We start from the raw sequence: 19,146 nt of genomic DNA, 5'->3' as shown, positions 1-19,146 counted from the left end.
GTTCCCTGGTGCGACTAACACCACAGCTCACGGTAATTGACTGTGTTTGGGGGAAAAAGTCAGCAGGTTTCCTTGTTTTTGGAACAAATGCTGACCTCCTCCAATGTAGCTTTAAAGCTGTTACTCAACAGATTTGGCCAGTGACCCAACCGTAACCTAATTTACAAGTTATTTTCTCTGGTTAGTGTAGATCCACATCCTCCAAGAAGCTTGACTGCTCTGGTTTAGGCTTAGCTCAGCCTTGTCACTTTCTTTGTTTTTAGGAAGCCCATTCAAAGTGCCGGTGAAAGATGTTGTTGACTCCAGCAGAGTCAAGGTGTCTGGCCCTGGTGTGGGTGCCGGAGTCCGGGCCAAACTCCCTCAGTCCTTCACTGTTGACTGCAGGAAGGCCGGTGTGGCGCCGCTAGCAGTTTCTGTCAACGGTCCCAAGGGAGTGTCCGAGCCGGTGCAGGTGATGGACAATGGTAACGGAACACAGACGGTGTCCTACACGCCCTCTGTTGAAGGGCCTTACACTGTGGATGTGCAGTATGCGGAAGAGGACGTCCCCGGCAGGTAATGAGCGGCGCCGTGTGAGACATTTGTTGATGTGTACATGTGTTTTTTTTCATCCAGTGTAAAATTGAATAAGCACATGAGCGCAGGCATCTGCTTCTGATTTCCTCTTGGCTGGTTCTGATCCGGGAAAGCACTGAGTTGTAATGAATGAGCAAAGACGGAATCTATCTGCACTCTTCCCAGGATGTCTTCGATTATAGAAACCACCGGGACTTTTTGTCTCATCTCCCGGACCCGGCATGTTTGTTAGTTTACAATAATCCCAGAATTGCATGAGGGAGATGTTTGGTGGCACCAGACTAGGTTTCACAGTCTGGACCTACTTGTTGGGTTCTACTAGAGCCAACACTATCTTAGAGTAGTGGATCTAAAAATGCAATCTGTATTTTGTGATCTTGACCTAAACTGGGGAATGACTTCTGTTTCTGACCATTCGTGACATTTGACTTGGAGTATGTCTCGATTGTAGTTCTTCATTCTCTGTCTTTCCAGTCCGTTCAGGTTCAGGGTTCTTCCGACTCATGATGCGAGTAAAGTCCGGGCCAGCGGGCCGGGGCTGACCAACGGGGTTTCTGCCAGCTTCCCTGTGGAGTTCAGCATTGATGCCAAAGATGCAGGAAAGGGCCAACTGAGTGTGTTCATTACGGTCAGTAAGGCTAACATGTCAACAAAGTGACCCACAAAACAAACAGACAAATGAGGAAAAGGCTCCAAAAGTCAAACACACATGCACGCACAAACACTGCGGAGAAACGCACACTCAGACTGATCCTGTGGTGCTTCTTCTGGATCTTCAGGACCAAGATGGAAAGCCCAAACAGCCCACTATCCATGACAATGGTGATGGAACTTACCAGGTGTTGTACCTCCCCGACCGGACCGGCCGGTACACAATTGTCATCAAGTATGGAGGAGACGACATCCCTGCATCCCCGTACAGAGTCCGAGCCACGGCAACTGGAGATGCCAGCAAATGCACTGTCACAGGTGGGTCCAGTACCTACCCAGAGGCATCCAAAATGTCTGTCACTGCGCAGTCATATGAATGATGGTGACCCTCAGGTCCCGGAGTGGGGCCTACTGTGGCCATTGGGGAGGAGCTGGGTCTGGTGGTGAACGCAAAAGGTGCTGGGAAAGGCAAGGTCAGCTGCGTGGTGGTCCAGCCGGACGGCAGCGAGGTGCAGGCTGAGGTTGTGGAGAACGAGGACGGAACCTTCGACATTTTCTACACAGCGCTGGAGCCTGGGAACTACGTGATCTACGTTCGATTTGGAGGCGAAAACATTCCACGCAGTCCCTTCAAAGTCATGGTGAGTGAAAGGTCCTGGTGTTCACCACACATTGGAACTCCCTTGAAAACATGCTTGACTTGAGGAGGGAATAAGCAATATCCTTGCCTCTATTGTGAAATATAGTCTTGAGCCCATCTCTTCTGTCCTGCCTGAGGTCAGATGTTAAATTGTATTGTCCCTGGTTCATACTTACTTACAGGCTACTGATGAAGTTCCAATGGTGCAAGATCAGCGATTGTTGCAGCAGGCCGCTCCTCCTGGAGCAGGCTTCCAACCCTGGGTACTGCACACATGCTCACATTCGCGTGCACGGTTACATCTTTGTTGCAGGTGGCTGCTCGTCTGGCTTGCTTTGCCGCCTTCATGTCTCTGCGTCTTCCTGTCAGCCAATGGGATCGCTGGAAAGCTACCCTCCTCTTCACTGTTAACACGTGTAGCCTTTGTTTTTGTCTTTACTTGCTATGGCTGCATCCTCATCATCACTACCTCAATACACTCCCTCATTTCCCAGGATGCCATAGTGTGGGAAGCAGCATCAATGAGAGCATGTTTCTAACATCAGATGAGGAGTTGCTTTCATGTCAATTGATTTTAAAATCCTGTATTCTCCAGGTGACATCTGAAAGCTACAAGCCAATCAGCAGCAGTGTGAACGGAAGCGGGTTCAGACCCTTCGACATGGTGATCCCCTTCTCATTTAAGAAGGGAGAAATCACCGGTGAGAGTTGAATCTGTTGCTTGAAATGGGTTACTAATTCAATAGATTCATGAATAGATTAATAGAGTTGAGAACATAAGTGTGAGGAAGAAATGGAATGAGAAATGTTTATGAGAATGGCTGTGGAAAGAATGATGTGTGTAAATGAGGGGATAGAAGAAGAGGTTGGAAGGGTAGATAATAGATGTTTGAGTAAGGCAGTGGGGTAGGTTTGGGAAGGAAGTAGCTGAGTGTGAGACTGGAAGATAAATGTGCGGTTATCTTCTGTTGTTAAATCAACTGTGGCATGATCATGTGACTCTGGTCTTCCACAGGAGAGGTTCTGATGCCCTCTGGAAAATCCGCCCAGCCGGTCATCACCGACAACCTGGACGGAACCGTCACAGTCCAATACTCGCCCACCGAGGCCGGATTGCATGAGATGCACATCAAGTACAACGGGTCACACATTCCAGGTAGCACTGTAGGACACACAGCCATCTCATTCTTTTAGGGATTATTGGGATTTTATTAGACGCTGTTTCACTGTGTTCCGCAGAGTCTCCTCTTCAGTTCTATGTCAACCACTCGAGCAGCCCAAGCGTCACTGCCTATGGGCCGGGCCTGAGTTACGGTGTCGCCAACAAAATGGCAACTTTCACCGTCTTCACAGAGGATGCTTCTGAAGGTACCAGGCTTAGAGACAGAGATCTTAAATAGACCTGCATCAGTGCGTTAATCTGTCAGTCACTCAAACCTCACGTTGAAGTTTTACTGATGTGTTGACCTTGCTGCCTACTATAAGTGTTATGTTGTGTCACCACCCGTGATCAAAACAGTGGTTTTGCTCGTCTTTGGTCTGTCTTGTCTTTTGGCAGGGAACAACGGTCAACCTTCTTATTCACGATAATTGTCTGTGTCTGTAGGTGGACTGGATTTGGCAATCGAGGGTCCGTCAAAAGCCGAGATCGGCTGTGTGGACAACAAGGACGGAACCTGCAGCGTCAGCTACCTGCCCACTCTCCCCGGAGACTACAACATCCTGGTCAAATACAACGATGACCACATTGCTGGAAGCCCCTTCACGGCCAGGATCATTGGTTAGCCTGCACACACATACTTCAGTTTATTTTGAAGTTATAGTGTCATTTACTTCTCTCTTTGTGTTCCATTTTTTATATTTTTATAATGATCTTGACAAAAACTGCTCAACCATTTCAAGTTCTACTGCAATTGACCATCTGACTTGGGTCCACCATTCACATTACTTCCTCTGATCATCAATGCAATAGACAGGTTTTTGAGACAGACATTCCTTGTTTTCTAGACGACAGTCAGTGTCGCTCTCAGATCAAACTGGGATCTGCAGCAGACTTCTCTCTGGATATTAATGAGACCGACCTGAGCCTACTGAGTGCCAGCATCACAGCGCCATCGGGTTGCAGCGAGCCGTGCCTGCTGAAGTTGATGCCCAACAACCGCAGTGGTAAAGTGACAGGTGTTTTTCTTCGTCTTTTTTTTTTCCTCAACTGAACATGAGCATCTCTCCGCAGTCATCACCTTCATCCCACGGGAGGTGGGAGAACACCTGGTCAGCATCATGAAGAACGGACAGCACATCCCCAAGAGTCCGTTCACCATCATGGTGGTCCAGTCTGAGGTTGGAGAAGCTCACCGGGTCAAAGCTCATGGGGATGGACTGGAGCAGGGAACCACCTTTACGGACTGCAGCTTCATTGTCGACACGCGAGAGGCCGGTCAGTGATGGGTCACTCTAAACTCTTTCTTTGTTAGTATTACTGTATAATGCTTTTTGTTGTGGACGTGTGTGCAGGGTACGGGTCTCTGGCCTTGGCTATCGAGGGGCCCAGCAAAGTGGACATCCAGACTGAGGACATGGAGGAAAGAACATGCCAGGTCACTTACTGCCCCACTGAACCCGGAAACTACATTGTTTCTATCCGCTTCTCTGATGAACACATCCCAGGTTCATGCCTTCCCAGAAACCACTCTCTGTACTCAAACATGAGGCTATAGTGGCTATGCTGTCTTTATACCTACAGGAAGTCCCTTCACAGTGCGGGTGACTGGAGAGGGGCGAATCAGAGAGAGCATCACAAGAAGACAGAGAGCGGCTTCTGTTGCCAGCGTGGGCAGTGCGTGTGATTTCAGCCTGAAGATACCCGGTGTGTTTACACACACTCACGCACCTTCATTTCATTTAGAACAACAGATCAAAGTGTGATGTGATGAAAATATAATAATTAGAATTTTGTTTTGAGTGGATTAGAACCAGCTTTTAGGTCTCCTTTTTCCTTTTCTCTGCTGCTGTTGTGACTCTTCTGTTTCTCTTCATCTTTTTGTATTTCTTGCTTCATTCTTTCCCAGCTCCTCTTTATTTTCCCTCCCTGCCTTCTTTCCTTCTCCCTCTCTCCTCCTCACCACCCTTCTTCTCCAGACAGCTGGTTCCTCCTCAACTTGTCTCGCCAGCTCCTCTTTCACACTTCCTCCTGCTCCCTCCACTGGTCTGGAGGGTCCACAGTTTCTCCTTCATCAGTAGTGAACCAGAGTGGCTGTCGCATCATCTCTGGTCTCTCTGGTCTGGTTCTGGCTGGGAAGTCAAGGGGAATTTGGGTGGTCACTGGTTCAAAGGGAACGTCCAGATTTGAGGGTGCGTTTTTAGGTTCGAGAGAGTGACACAAGAATGAATGAATGAGTGTCTAAACTGTTGAAGCCAGAGAAAGAGAGTGTTAAGTACTCCTATCTTTGGCAGTGCTGGACTTACAGGATGTAAGAGCTGAGGTGGAATCCCCCTCTGGAACCACTCAGTCAGCAGAGCTGGTTCCCCTGGGCAACAGCACCTACTGCGTGAGGTTTGTGCCCTCAGAGATGGGAGTGCACCTCATCAGTGTGAAGTACCGGGGCCAGCATGTGCCAGGGAGCCCCTTCCAGTTCACCGTGGGGCCGCTGGGAGAGGGAGGGGCCCCCAGGGTGAGAGCAGGAGGTCCAGGCCTGCTGGGAGCTCAGTGTGGCGAGTCAGGTGAGTGGCATACAATATGCTTTACCACGTGCACCAGTGAAGATCTAAAAAAAAAAAAAAAAAAAAAAAAAAAAAATGGATCATATATTTAAAAATGTCTATGAAACAAAACGTTGAAGTTGAATTATAATATAACAACAAAAAAAATCCCAATTGTGAGAAGCATAAAGGCAATCAAAAACAAAAAAAACACCTTCTGTGTTCAGCTGAGTTCAGCATCTGGACCCGTGAAGCCGGTGCTGGTGGGCTGTCGGTCGCGGTGGAAGGACCAAGCAGAGCTGAGATCTCCTTTGACGACCGCAAAGACGGATCCTGTGGCGTTACATACATTGCCCAGGAGCCTGGTATAGGAACTCCACTCTTTTGATTCTAGCGTCCCATGAGCCCAAGAGTTTGGCCTTAACTCCAGCTCCCCCTGCAGGTGACTACGAGATTGGCGTGAAGTTCAACGACCAGCACATCCCAGACAGCCCATTCCTGGTGCCTGTTGTTGCCCAGAAGAACGACTCTCGCCGCCTCACTGTTAGCGGTCTTCAGGTGAGGCATAAGGAGACACCTCCACACCCATCCAGCCCTGCCTTGCTCAAGGGGTTGAGGTTCAGTTGCATAAATCAGTTTGACTCTGAACAGCGTGAGATTTAAGGAGAAAGAGCTGAGCATCTGTTTCACAGGTTGAAAAAATTGTTAACCATCCATCTGTTTTCTTCTGTTCCAAGCAAGCCAGGGTTACAGAGTTTCTCACCTGGTTCCTGGAATGTTAGACACACTTTTCTTCTTCTATGATTATGATCAGTTTGAAATAGTTCAGAGAGAGAATCTTTTGGAAGTCTGATTCCTATATGCTATCTGAGCCAGATCTCAGAAGGCCGACTGGCGTTGCAGTGTCAATGGCTGCATTCTATAACAGTTGCTCCTTCTGACACAGTGTAGGTCATCTATTTAGTTTAACTTGTGTTTATGCAACTGGCCTCATGATAGTGACCACAGACGGGCAAATCTACAAGGCCAAAATTTAGTCAAAGTATTGTTTTGGGCTCTGTGAAGCCAGAATAATGAGAGTACCGTAATTTCAGGTCTATAAGCCGCTACTTTTTTTCTTGCCGTCTGAACCTGCACCTACAACAGCATATCAATATATGGATTTTTACAGGCTAAAAAGCACCATGCTGCCAAAGTCTTGTCACATCAAACCGATGAAATCACAGCCGTTTTATTTACCTTAAAGCGCTTAAATGCGCTGCTTACGCCGGCCTGTCCACCAACTCCACCAGCAGAGCCGATCTCTTGGCGGAGCAGAGACGAAAAGCAGCAGCTGAGACCAGCTGTGGTGTCGGGACAGCGGCCACGTGGGTGATAACGGCACATTTTGAGCTTTTATGTCCATAAAAAATGTGATTCAAGTTCAGAACATTGCCCAGTTTGTTTTTTGAGCAGAACTATGATTATAATGAAGCCTCCCTGCGGCGTATAGTTCAGTGCGGGTTATAAAATCCTTTTTCTTTTAAATGTAGTTGCTGCAGCTTGTATTCCGGTGCACTGCAAAGATTTTGCCCAGCTGTGGTCGTTGTATCTGGTGTGGAACTGCTGGTGTTTCTCTTATGTTTCATTTAAAGGCTTTTAACAGCTGCATCATCGTCTTCAGCAGCAGCAGCGTCCAGCTCTCTGGTTGCCAGGCAACAGCAGACAGAGGCAGGACCAGAGGAAACATCCGCTCTTCCGATTCGTTGACTTCACCAAGCTGATAAAAGCTGAATAGGGTGAAAGTCTGGATGACGCATATGAACAACTTGCGTCTTTTGGCAATGTGGATGTAGCCTTTGGTTCTTATAGTGAAATGAGAAATGTTTCTAAATGCTAAATAGATAAATTGTGCAGTACAGTCTGTGATCGCTTGCTTCTGTCTGCTGGTGCTGCACTGGTCAGAGCACAGGTGAGAGCAGGAGTAGGGACATGAGAGCAGCAGAAGACACATGTGTCTCTTGATCATTTGTGTTGCTTTCACCTCCATCTGAGATATGCGTGTGTGTGCGTGCGTGCGTGTGTGGCGCCCCTGCAGGAGTCTGGACTGAAACCCAATCACCCAGCATCCTTTGCAGTGCGGCTAAATGGAGCTCAAGGAAAACTGGAGGCCAAAGTCCACAGTCCATCTGGGGCTCTGGAGGAGTGTGTGGTGACTGAGCTGGAGAGAGGTGTGTACTACTGTGTGCACTTGTGTACTGTGATCATTATTTCGCTACGACCTTTTGTTTTACTACATTTATTATCACTGTGAGTACTAGAGGTGTGCACTTTTACTACTCCTACTACTTCCTTCCTCCTCTACCCTTCAGATAAATATGCAATCCGCTTCATCCCGAGAGAGAATGGCCTCCACACCATCGATGTCAAATTCAATGGCTCACATATTCCAGGGAGTCCATTCACCACGCGGGTTGGAGAACCAGGACAGACCGGAGAGCCGGGTCTGGTCTCTGCGTACGGTGCTGGTCTGGAGAAAGGAACGACAGGTCGGTGTTCTGTCTCACCTGAGCTGGTGGGATGAGGATAACACATGACATGTTTGGTTGCTGTTGCAGGAACTCAATCGGAGTTCATCATCAACAACACAAAGGCGGGTCAGGGGGCTCTGGCCGTGACCATCGAGGGCCCATCTAAGGTCAAGATGGACTGCGTGGAGGTGCCAGAGGGCTACAAAGTTCTCTATACCCCAATGGCTCCTGGTAACTACCTGATCAGCATTAAATACGGTGGTCCAAACCACATCCCAGGAAGTCCCTTCAAGGCTAAAGTCACAGGTGAGTTGACACCAGAATCAATGGGGTCTTCCTGTGTAGAACCTCCCCTGTACACTTGTGCTTCTCTTTTAGGCTCTCGTCTGGTGAGCGTGACGAACGCCAGTGAGTCGACCACAATGACTCTTGATCCTGCTGTCCGGCTGTCCAGCACCAGCCTGGGCCAGAGCCCCATGTCCTGGTCTGCCGACACCGACGCCAGTAAGGTTCTGAGTCGTGGAACTGGACTGAGTCGAGCCTTTGTGGGCCAGAAGAGCAGCTTCTCTGTGGACTGCAGCAAAGCTGGTGAGTGGCGATTGTCATCCCGAAGTGATTTGCCTCTCTCTCGTGCTCCTCTTCATCATCTCTGGCTCCCCCTGCAGGTAAGAACATGCTCCTGGTCGGGGTCCACGGTCCTCAGGTCCCATGCGAGGAAGTTCTGGTCAAACATCTGGGGAACCTGCAGTACAACGTCAGCTACCTGCTGAAGGAGCGTGGCAACTACATCCTGGTGGTCAAGTGGGGGGAGGACCACATCCCTGGGTCTCCCTTCCATGTCACCGTCCCCTAAAACTCTGACGCTCATCGTACTTCGGAAATAACAGATGAAAGGATGGTTTTTAATGCAACATTTTAATATACCAAAAAACTCAAACAAGCGTCTGAATCCAAATGAAATTTGTTATTTAATAATGAACTGGAACAAATTCTGATTCATTCATCTCTAAGCTCGGTGAGTCAGTTCAGAGACACGTACGAATCGTCTCTCCAGGACTTAGATCAGCAACAAATGATTTGACCCCTTTTTAATAAAAGGTTCCTGGAATGTTGTTCGAAATTCCATGACAAGATTTTTATTTATTTTTTTTTTTTTTGCACTTGGGTCCTCGAATTGAAGCAAATTCTTTAAAAGTCTGAACTGGAATATCTTTGAAACTGTCACGAAAACAAGAAGTGGATTTCAACAGACTGGACGTAATATGGATTTGTTTATGAAAAATAAATTAGATTGCATGTTAGAACGTATCCACTTATTCAGGCCATACATTTATTTTTTTAAGGGGGGATTTATTTTTTATTTTCCAAAACTGGTCAGAACTCTGTGTGGAGCCATAATGTAAACAGAGTCTTGCTTAAACTGGATTTGGGAATAACTGGACATTTCAAAGTAAAATTCAGGATTTTTTTTTTTTTTTTTTTTAGAAAACTAAACATCTCAAGCTCAAGCCGAACTGGACGTCCCGACGTCCGTGGCCTTGTTGAAAATGCCAAAAGTTGTTAAAAAGTTTACTGGCTGTTTTCCCCTTTGAGCGTCACAATTTGTTGGTGTTGCCGAACTGGACTTGATGTTACTTAACGCAACTACTGATTTTTATTACTGGCTTCCTTCCTTCTGTTGCCATGGCGACGCTGCCTTTGCACTGCTGCACTGTACGATACTAGTCAACGACTGTAGTTGGTAGTTTAGCTGGCTGCTTCTTACACACAAACACATTGAGACCCAAACTTGTTTTAGTTTTACACCTTGTGTGTTTGTATGTAACACTTGATGAAACGTTGAATGTTGACACCTAATCACTGCTAGTTTTAATAGTGAACGGAGGATTTGGGGGAACAAACACTTAAGCATCTGATTGTTTTACTGTAAAATGCAACGCTGCAATGTATATTTGATGATGAAATAAACTGGAACTAAGATGGTGGACTTCTGTGTCATCAATTGTGGGAGGACGACTTTGGTTTGAGGGGAAGTTGGGGCAGCTTTCCTTAAGCTGCTGCCCCCTCAACCCAACATCAGACAGGAGGAAGAGAATGGATGCACTTCACTGGTGAGAAGATACAATAGATTGTTACGCCCTTGTTACAAGAGAAAAAAAAACTATGGTCCAAAAATAAACAGTAAACTTCTGTTTTGCCATTTGATGCCTTTTAAAAATATATATGAATAAGCAAGACCAATCCCAGCGTGTCACATTTCACTTGTGCGACATCTGATCCACTTGTTCCTTGTCTGTGAGAAACTGATCCAGCTCTGGTTGCTCGGCTAAGCACAGGTCGCCTCCGTTTTGTTTGTTTTTTAAACACTCACACTTTACGGTTTTAAACTAAACTTGCATGGTGAAGAGTTGACTTGCACCTGTGACCGGAGATGCGTGGCCTGCTGACAACTCGGAGCCAGAATGCGTACAGGGAACAAATCAAGAAGGAGACATTGACCCGCTTGGCTTGGAAGGACCGCTATGCCGAACTCTACCCGACCTGCTGCAGCAGGTACAGACCTCCTAAAGAAGCGCCGGTAGAACCAAGGTGAGACATCACACTTGCATCTTGTCACGCACCAGATGTTGAATATATTGGGAGCTTAACTGGAGACAACGGTTCTGTTTGGTGTGTGCTTCTGAGCAGCGAGAAGAAAATTGAGAACTGTAAACAAAAAAAAAAAATTGTTTGAGTTTCATTTTTTTTGTTCAAAATCAAATGTTTTGATTATTATTGACCCAAATCTGATTCCATGGCTTTATTAATTGGATGCTGGTCACACTCACTCACCGGTGCTGCGTCAAGTCTAAAACATTCGCGGGAAAATATGTATGGTCCTCCTCTTTCCCTAATATTAATTGGAAAACAACTAGCTCCTCCCACATAAATTTGCAATCTGTAATAAAATCAAAGAAGTTCAACATAAAATTCTACATTTACCCCACCAACACGTATTTATCAAAACTCAGTAACACAGAGGTCAAATGTGTGTTTTGTCATGCTGAAGAAGAAACAATAAAGCACCTTTTTTATTGTGAGTTTTCCCAAGTTTTTTGGGGAAAAAAAAGGAAAATTATACCACCCTGCAATCCAACCTTCTAATTAATTTGGGACCCAAAGATGTATTAATATATCATGATCATGGGGAGAAATCAATCGGATTATTTTAATGGGGAAATTCCACATCCATAGAGCTATATTTTCCAAAAGTCGTCCCTTCTTTCTTGTGTTTGAAATTGAATTTGTGAATTTCCTTACGTGTTTAAGATATTGATAACAAGAAATGTGTGCATACTGTGAATATAATTATTCAGAGAAATGTGATATGCCCTGCCTGTTTTCTTCTTTTTTAAATGTATTTTAGTATTTTCTCTCTGTTTCCTTTCTCTTCAATATGATTGTCTTTTTTAGTTAACTTCTTATTTGTACCGACCTAATGTATATTCTCTATTATCTATATGTTTATAAGAATATTCTTATTTAAGATGATCGTGCCAACTTTGTTATGTTTGTATCATGTTTGTATCATGTTCAATCCCTTTTGTCGCGCTGTTGCTGACAAGTTTTCGACAATTGAAATGAAGTTCTTGGTTGCAGAACAGCAACACTGCCTCCTATCGTCAGACCGCCAGAAGCGCAAAGCGACCATCCACCTGCTGCTGCTCCCCCTACAGAGGAGAAGATGCAGCTTCATGTTCCGCCTGTCATGAGACCAGCTTCACCCACAACTAGACAAAGCCTTTTTCAGGACTCTTCTGGTCAGGTATGATGTGAGTCATTCACAGCGCCACATGGCTCTGACTGGGCGACTGGCGTTCTTCAGGGAAAGGGGCGGAGTCGGTACTTACAGAGGCGGAACCAATTGCCACCAGAGGAGAAGTTCCACTTCCCGCTGTTGTCCTCATGGGACTATGGATGGAGACTCGGTACACACTCTCTTTATTCTGCTTCTGGACACATGACACACCAAGTAGAACAACTCACAGTGACGCACTAGGCCGCCATCTACACGTGTAAGTCTTCACACACAACACAGTAGTTTGCTTTGCTGCTGTGACGGTGAGAAACAAATGGCAGGTGGCAAAGACACAAAGCACAGAATTGCTGACTCCTGAGTTTTTATCAGCGGGTCTGTTTTAACTCAAGGTCCCGCCCACAGGTGACTACACGCTGGCCTACAGACCGCCGTCCTGTCCACGCTCATCAGTGGTGAAAAACACTTTCTACAGTCGCAACGGAGTCTTCAACAGCTGAAGTGTCAGCGCCACCTACCAGAGGGCGTTGATAACCATAATTACCACTTCTTATTAAACGGTGAAACTTTGAAAGTTTGGGTGTTTATTAAAAAAACAAAAACATTGAGAACCATTAGAAGAACACAGCATGCATCCGTTAGTCCATAGTGTTTCATAAAAACGTGAAAAACACATTTTTTACATTCAGTAGATTGAAACTGCTGCACAAAGACTCACACAATGATTTCACTGAAGTCCATTTGGTTCAGTTCGTCATGTTAAACATGAGACCGCTCCACAATTTAAAACCAAAAGCACAAGTGACTTCAATGCAACCCTTCAAATTTCCTGCCATTCATGTTCGTACCTCTGCTCCTTCTCCTGACAACCAAAAACTTAACCCATTCCAAGACTGGAGGTCACTCGTTCACTGTTGTCATGGTGATGTCGCGGTGGGCTCAGATCGGACTCCAGCTCTCTCTGCTTCTGCAACAAACCCTGGAGGAAAACGCGTTATGTGTATGTAAAATATCCACGAGAAGGCGCTATTCCGCAGCATCAGTCAGTATGAAATTAAGTACAGCGGTACCTTGGTTCTAGACCACAATCCGTTGGCCGTTTGAGAAGCGATTTGTTCGAAATCTGAATAAATTTTTCCCATTACAATGAATGGAAAAAGAAATAATGCATTCCAAGCCTTAAAATAGTCTTTTGTAGGGGTGAATGTATAGTGTCTGCTGCAGGTGCGCTGTTCCTCTATGTGTGTGGCCGCTGCATGTGGGAGGGGTTGCCGAGTGAGTGACGTCTCTCCAGAAGTGAAGAGGTGCCCGGTGCGTGTCCAGCTCTGAATGTGCGCATCTGTGCAGTTTGGCTGTGACAAAGTCATAAACCAAGTCACGCTCTGTCCCAGACTCGCCTCATCCCTGTCCCAGCTCCAGCCCACAACAGGACATCAAACCCTGGAGTGAGCGCTCCAGCCTTGGAGGTGTGGAGAGCGAGCACCTCCCCTGTGACACTCTACCACGGCAAAGGTTTTACACCTCAATAGGAAGAAAAAACAGTCAGTAAACGGGACACGTCTGCATACAGAGGCTGCGTTATACACAATAACAAAGCGTGTCATGGGTCAGCTGCTCGGTCCGCGCACGTTATGTTTTTTACGGCTTTTTTCGGGGACGTTCGTTGGATTTTCGTTCGAAATCCAAAGCAAAAAAATCTCAAAATTTTTGTTCGAACTCCGATTTGTTCGAAGTCCGGGACGTTCGAAAACCGAGGTGCCACTGTATGTGTTTAATAATCATTTTTTAACCCACAACAAAAACAATTACATATAAAATTAAATATAGTTCTGGGCCACCACAGTGCAACATCCAAGGGATCCGCAACCCAGAGGAGTTTTGGGTGAGAGGCTGGGGAAAGGGTTATGACAATGATAAACCTCACAATGTCCCCACAGAGACAGCAATACAAACGTGTGTGTGTGTGTGTGTGTGTGTGTGTGTTACCTGTCTGAGCTGGGCCAGGCCTCTCAGGATCTCCTGCTTTTGGTGAGAGTAGGAGTTGTAGAGCATCTCAGGTTGGACTGGGACGTCCTGGGGAGGAGCTTGGTGAGCTTCTGAAGAGGCGAAACAAGGATCAGTCAACCAAGCTTTAAAAGATGGAACTTCATAGAGCAGTCGAGGCGCAACAAATCTGGTAAGTCTCACCCGTGCGTGTCTCAGGCATGTGCGCAGGCTCCAGAGGGTCTAGATTAAACACTTCATCAGTACGAACATATGGGACAAACTCCAGGACAGGCAGTTGAGGACGGGACAAGGAAGTCTGGGCATCACTTCTGAGAGACGGTAGAGTTGGTGTGCGCCCCCTGCAGGCAACAACAATGCCTCATCTTTTCACTCATTACAACACCAGTTCACGTGAAGGATTTCTAAGACGAAGGAAAACACAAGAGGTCACCTCTCCATGCTGACAGTTGCAGAGAAGACGGGACCTCTGGAGTCGCTCTGCACCATCAAAGGCACACACGTAAGAAAACAGCTCCACACCCTGGCTGTGATTCAGCAGAGTTCTGACCTTGTTGCTTCTCCTCTGTGGCAGGTTTGAGCTAAGGCGAGGCTCCTGGGTCACTCGGGTCTTCTCCTGCAGGGCCATGAGCTCCGCCTGGCGCTTCAGTCGGCTCTCCTGTCGGACCCTCTGCAGCGGGACGGGGTACCGCTCAGAGGCAGGGACAAAACGCTGACTTGGCCTGAAGGTGGCAGGCGGACAGTTACTGCCTACCACTTCTCACATCTGACCTAAAGACATGAACTTCTCCACCTCTGTGTGTTCCACTCGGGTCTCTTCTTGTCCTTCTTACTCCTCTCGCTCCTCGCGAATGGCTGGTACGGGTCCACGCCTCCTGCACCGGCGCAGATGTTCTCCTTCCCTGACTTGACTTTCAGCAGCCGAGTGCTCGTGGGAGGATGGTGAGAGGGGCGCTGGATCCGTGAAGAAGCTTCTGCGCCGTCAAGTTTCTTTTCAGTGCCGGGCAGCAGAGTGAGGTCTGTGTCTGGATCAGAACACAAAAGCATCTTCAGTCGACCATCCTTTCAGAGAGAGGGGGGGAGGAGTTACCCGTCTGAACCGCTGTGTCTTTGTACGAGGACACTGGACGCGAGACCATCGGCTCCGAACGCTCGGCTGAGGTGACTTCTGTTTGGGCTTAAGGGAAGATGATGACACTCTCACATTATGCGACACACACACAGACACCATGCTTACCTGGGCGAGCGTGTGGCTCCAGGTCAGTGACGTCACAGTGACTCCGCCCACAGCTGAGCTCTGGCTGAACGACTCCATCCTCATTCGCCTTCTGTTGCTCCTGCAACCGACAGACAAGTCAGCTGGAGTCTGCTCTGGTCTTGAGGAGTCGCTCACGGACCTTCTGCGTCTCTCGCTCCTCCTCGTACTGCTTCTGCAGCGCTGCTCGCTCCAGCACCAGCCTACCCTCCTCCTCCTCTTCCTCTGCCTTCCTCATCTCCGCCTCCTTCTGCTTCTGCAGCCTCCGCTCCTCCACTTGTGCATCTATCACCCGCTATGCAAAAGACAGTGAGTCACTAAAGGGCTGACCTTTAGGTGTCACATGACCTCCCACCTGTTGCTCCAGCTGCTTGAGCCTCTTCCTCTCCCTCTCCTCTATCTGGACTGGGTCCAGCAGGGCCGTCATGCTCCTCAGATAACTGGACATTAACCTCCATTGTTAAAGAACAAGGCAACAAACTTTGCTTCTTGATGACCTCCGCTCCTGACCTGGTCCTGGTGGGGAACCTGCCGCTCAGGTCCACACTGGCTCCAACAACACTGTCCACTCCACAGCTGCTGGCAGCCTCCCACAGAGACAGACTGGACGTGGGCTCCCAGCCTGGCTCGGAGACACTAGGAGGCGCTGCTGTCACGGCAGGGAACCTCCGCTGCAGCGAGTCAAAGTGCGAAGCCCAGTGGTCGTGATCTTCAGTCTGCAGGGACAAAAATTAACAAACCTGTTCTCATGAATCAAAACTACTTAGAAAAAAAAAGTGTGGCCTGACCTGACTTTGAAGGAATTTTTCTCTCCGACGTCGTTCGCTCGTCTCCTCTCTCTGGCGGTCCAACTCCTCCAGCCAGCGTCTCCTCTGCTCCTCTCTCCTATCCTCCTTCAGCCTCTCCTCCATGGACGTCACCTCCTGCTAGACAGACGACCATGTCAGAGAATCTATGAGGACCACTCCAGCTAATAAAATAAACTCTGATCCAGAGACTCAGAGTCGACCAGTGTCATTATCAAAGGTTCCCTGTATTAAAAATAAGTTAAAAACTACGATCCTGAACCAAAGTCCACTACACTCTCCACAGCTGTCACACACCGGTGTCAGCTGTCAAACGCCGCAGAGCTGTAGAGTGCTGCGCACCTTCACGGTCTCGTCATGTTCATGTATGCAGGTCCATTGCAGCGAGTGAGTCGCGTGTTTATCGAATTTATTGTGAGACGCAGAATTGTCATTGTGGAGATTGTGTTTGGCATCGTCCATCCCTACCTACCGACCCGTGTCCGGCTCACTTTAAAATGATGTTTTGAGGAGCTCTCTTTCGAGGAGATGTATGGATTAGACTCATGCCATCGGGCACTGACACTTACCCCAATTTGGAGAATGGATCTGACGGCTGCTGTCTGCTCCTGATGAATAGAGGAACCTGGAGCTGTCAATGCAGTATCTGTGCTGTTCTGAACCTGAAATTAATGTGAATAAAAAAAAGGTCAGCCTTCAAATTTCCAATGTTATGATTGTCACCAACACAAGTCTCACAAGTTCTCAATGCAGAAATTTCTAAATTCAAGTTTGGAGTTTCACCTGCAGTGAAGCCGATTGGCGCTGCTTCTGTGCAAGCTGCTCGCCTGAGGACGCAGAAAAAAACAATTCATGTAGTCGCCATCATCGACAAAAGGTGAAGGTTGGGAGCACTTACTGAGCTCTCTCCTCCACTGAGCTCTCTTGGCGCGAATGGCCGCTCGGCTGTCTGACTCCCTCTCCTGCATCCAGTGTAACAAACCTCCAGAGGACCTGAGGAACAGCAGGAAAAGCACTGTGTTTAGGTACTTTTTTTTTTATTTTCCTTGCAGACTTTTATGGTGAGGGTCTGAGCTCAACACTCATGCTCTACTAAATGGGGATGCTTATAGCGGCGGTAGAAATGTCACCTGCTGTCTTTATCCACTGACATCTCCTTTCCACCACCTTCCCTGGGCTGATCCACGTCTTCTCCGCATTTGTCATCTTGTGTCACATCTTCTAATCTGTCCCTCTTCAAAAAGGACTCTAACTTTGGATCCTCATTAAGGACTGAATGAAACAGCAGAAGATATCAAAATGATGAGAACCAAACAACAAAATGCATGTCTGAAGCCTCACCATCAGACTCCTCGGGTGCATCGGTCACTAATGTGGGTCCACTGCTGGAGGTCTGCACGGCTTTGAGGATCTGCTGCAGCTGATCATTGGTCAGACAAACCACACTGTCCGTCCCTCCCTTCAGTCCTGCCTTCTTCTGAACCAATCCAGTTTGCACTTTAGCAGACCCGGCTTGTTTGTAACGGTTAGACTTGACCTTTGAAGTTTAAAAAAAAAAAAAAAAAAAAGCACACGATGAAAAACCCACACTGAGAAGAGTGGAATCTTCTAACATGACTGTCACCTTTGGAGCAGCCGTAGCTGTGGCTGGTTGACTGTGTGTTCTGGATGTTTTACTTTTGATGTGTTTACTTTCCAGAGCGTTGATGCTCTTCCTTGCCAAATTTATTCTCCCCTCTGTGGACCTTGCTGCCTGCTGCCTGACGGACTGCTCCACCTGAGCCTCCTCCAGACAGGACAGCTGTCTGGAGCCGAGAACACTGCCAGCTCGGGATCTGAGGGATGACTAGAAGAAGTGTGACACATCAGCCCACGTGAGAAAACCACAACTGTATGTCATGTTGTACCTTCACTGGGTTCTTCTGAACATCTGGAACAAGTGGAAACGCAAAACATTCATTAATATTATAAAACAAACAATCACGGGTCGGAAAAGACTTTTTGCACATGCATATGTCGGTCGTGGACTAAATGAAAGCACCCTACCCCGACTGAGGATAATCAACTTGGGTTTTCCATTTTCAAGTTCAAACAACAAGCCATCTCTGTGAAGACAAAAGACTGCGTCAAAGACATGAGATAAATGCATGTGTGCTAATGTGTTTGGTTTCCACAATGTGGAAATTTGACTTGTCTCAGCTGCAAACATTAAAAAAACACAAACCATTAAATATGTATGTAAAGTAACAAGATTGACAAATTAAGTAAACAAATAACAAAGTAATAGTAATCGACTAAATGAATATGGACAAACATAAATAAAATGCAATATAAATAAATAAACAAAATGTCAACAAACAGAACTCTGATTTCCTCCTGGAATCAAAACACAACTCAAAACACCAGCGAGAGATTACAGTACTAGGTAGTGAGGACAACCCTCCAGAGTCGTGATGCTAAGCATTTTGTTTTTAATGACGTTCGCTTTTAAATAAAATGCAAAATCCAAAAACACCACGGCGCAAACGTTAGTAATCCATGTCCATATCTGAAGCGTTAAGACACTGTGACATGTTCAATGGGCTAGCGAAGCTAGCGCGGAGGATTTACTAAACACACTTACCCGAGATTCATGCCGACAGAAAAACACAAAACGCGTCGCCTTGCTTGGCGTAAGTTCTCACAGATACATTAATCGAATGATTAACGGATGAGATTTCATGTCGTCAGACGTTATTTGCTCGTATATTTCACCAAATGTGACGCCTTTCACGCTCGCCCTAGAAACAGGCTGGGTACGCGTCGCTTGCTGACAAGGACCATAAACTCATCGTTGATTGGTCAGTTCTTATTTCGTTACTGGTTCAACAGCCAATCAACTATTTTCACAACATATCTGACGACATAAGATGCGTTTGTTGTAATTGGAAACTTAGATTGTGAAACCCCGTCACTTTTTTTTAACCATGCCATGTTTATATATGCCCTATTTATTTATATAGCACTTAAAAACAACACAGGATCGAAAAGCGCTGTATATATGTGGAAATCAGAATAAAACAGACGTTCAAACAAATACATTTTTCTAAATCCCTTATGTTTTCTAGTAAAATTACAAAGTGTTTCATACAATAAAAGATTTGAAAATGAAGTGGTTTTGTATTATCTAATTTGAATCCTCACAAAACAAACAAGTATTAAGTATTGGC

General features: G+C 46.7%; 3 protein-coding genes across 8 annotated transcripts in view; 2 read left to right on the top strand and 1 right to left on the bottom strand.

Annotated features, from left to right (window-relative positions):
• The window catches only part of LOC128761042 (filamin-B), a 38,770-nt gene extending 28,689 nt beyond the window's left edge, over positions 1-10,081 (top strand). The window contains exons 29-50 of one of the 3 annotated variants that reach the window (XM_053868902.1): positions 264-555; positions 1,051-1,204; positions 1,356-1,545; positions 1,621-1,868; positions 2,050-2,130; positions 2,463-2,568; positions 2,883-3,023; positions 3,107-3,235; positions 3,474-3,647; positions 3,875-4,033; positions 4,101-4,304; positions 4,382-4,534; positions 4,611-4,733; positions 5,006-5,218; positions 5,321-5,587; positions 5,794-5,931; positions 6,009-6,124; positions 7,644-7,776; positions 7,918-8,094; positions 8,164-8,382; positions 8,455-8,664; positions 8,742-10,081. In XM_053868902.1, coding sequence (XP_053724877.1) covers positions 264-555; positions 1,051-1,204; positions 1,356-1,545; positions 1,621-1,868; positions 2,050-2,130; positions 2,463-2,568; positions 2,883-3,023; positions 3,107-3,235; positions 3,474-3,647; positions 3,875-4,033; positions 4,101-4,304; positions 4,382-4,534; positions 4,611-4,733; positions 5,006-5,218; positions 5,321-5,587; positions 5,794-5,931; positions 6,009-6,124; positions 7,644-7,776; positions 7,918-8,094; positions 8,164-8,382; positions 8,455-8,664; positions 8,742-8,929 — 3,815 coding nt within the window. In that variant the 3' untranslated portion in view covers positions 8,930-10,081. The remainder of the gene's footprint in view (positions 1-263; positions 556-1,050; positions 1,205-1,355; positions 1,546-1,620; positions 1,869-2,049; positions 2,131-2,462; positions 2,569-2,882; positions 3,024-3,106; positions 3,236-3,473; positions 3,648-3,874; positions 4,034-4,100; positions 4,305-4,381; positions 4,535-4,610; positions 4,734-5,005; positions 5,219-5,320; positions 5,588-5,793; positions 5,932-6,008; positions 6,125-7,643; positions 7,777-7,917; positions 8,095-8,163; positions 8,383-8,454; positions 8,665-8,741) is intronic. The other 2 variants (XM_053868901.1, XM_053868903.1) reach the window with 2 other exon arrangements.
• On the bottom strand, positions 8,422-18,759 carry ccdc66 (coiled-coil domain containing 66). Of its 4 annotated transcripts, none has more exons than XM_053868906.1 (21): positions 18,561-18,759; positions 17,984-18,042; positions 17,845-17,867; positions 17,562-17,783; positions 17,279-17,474; positions 17,068-17,209; positions 16,836-16,930; positions 16,721-16,764; positions 16,507-16,599; positions 15,920-16,057; positions 15,642-15,847; positions 15,487-15,571; positions 15,274-15,426; positions 15,114-15,213; positions 14,967-15,044; positions 14,670-14,901; positions 14,427-14,598; positions 14,310-14,356; positions 14,060-14,217; positions 13,859-13,968; positions 8,422-12,851 (listed from the first exon to the last, which is right to left on the bottom strand). In XM_053868906.1, the coding sequence occupies exons 1-21, from the start codon at positions 18,569-18,571 to the stop codon at positions 12,750-12,752; spliced, it is 2,466 nt and encodes an 821-aa protein (XP_053724881.1). In that variant the 5' UTR covers positions 18,572-18,759; the 3' UTR covers positions 8,422-12,749. The 4 variants fall into 4 exon arrangements, with proteins under 4 accessions (XP_053724881.1, XP_053724879.1, XP_053724880.1 ...); XM_053868904.1 differs by having other exon boundaries at positions 8,423-12,851; positions 14,967-15,053; XM_053868905.1 differs by having other exon boundaries at positions 8,424-12,851; positions 14,967-15,053; positions 15,920-16,054; positions 18,561-18,757.
• Positions 10,413-12,372, top strand: LOC128760416 (protein ATP6V1FNB). Its single transcript, XM_053867824.1, has 4 exons — positions 10,413-10,665; positions 11,716-11,881; positions 11,942-12,044; positions 12,278-12,372. Exons 1-4 carry the CDS (start codon positions 10,508-10,510, stop codon positions 12,370-12,372), a joined length of 522 nt encoding a protein of 173 aa, XP_053723799.1. The 5' UTR covers positions 10,413-10,507.
• Positions 18,760-19,146: the final 387 nt, after the last annotated feature.

Source organism: Synchiropus splendidus, chromosome 6, assembly GCF_027744825.2.
Source record: "Synchiropus splendidus isolate RoL2022-P1 chromosome 6, RoL_Sspl_1.0, whole genome shotgun sequence".
Lineage (NCBI taxonomy): Eukaryota > Metazoa > Chordata > Actinopteri > Syngnathiformes > Callionymidae > Synchiropus > Synchiropus splendidus.
This window is presented reverse-complemented; position numbering and strand designations above follow the sequence as displayed.

What these genes read in the sequence shown, in the direction of transcription:
- ccdc66 (XM_053868904.1), bottom strand. An exon ending in GCCAATCGGCTTCACTGCAG is followed by an intron (nt 16,600 to 16,720) that starts GTGAAACTCCAA and finishes CATTAATTTCAG; the next exon opens with GTTCAGAACAGCACAGATAC. An exon ending in GGAGCCACACGCTCGCCCAG is followed by an intron (nt 15,054 to 15,113) that starts GTAAGCATGGTG and finishes TCTTCCCTTAAG; the next exon opens with CCCAAACAGAAGTCACCTCA.
- LOC128760416 (XM_053867824.1), top strand. Translation starts at nt 10,508, where the DNA reads ATGCGTGGCCTGCTGACAACTCGGAGCCAGAATGCGTACAGGGAACAA. An exon ending in GAAGCGCCGGTAGAACCAAG is followed by an intron (nt 10,666 to 11,715) that starts GTGAGACATCAC and finishes TCTTGGTTGCAG; the next exon opens with AACAGCAACACTGCCTCCTA. An exon ending in GGACTATGGATGGAGACTCG is followed by an intron (nt 12,045 to 12,277) that starts GTACACACTCTC and finishes TCCCGCCCACAG; the next exon opens with GTGACTACACGCTGGCCTAC.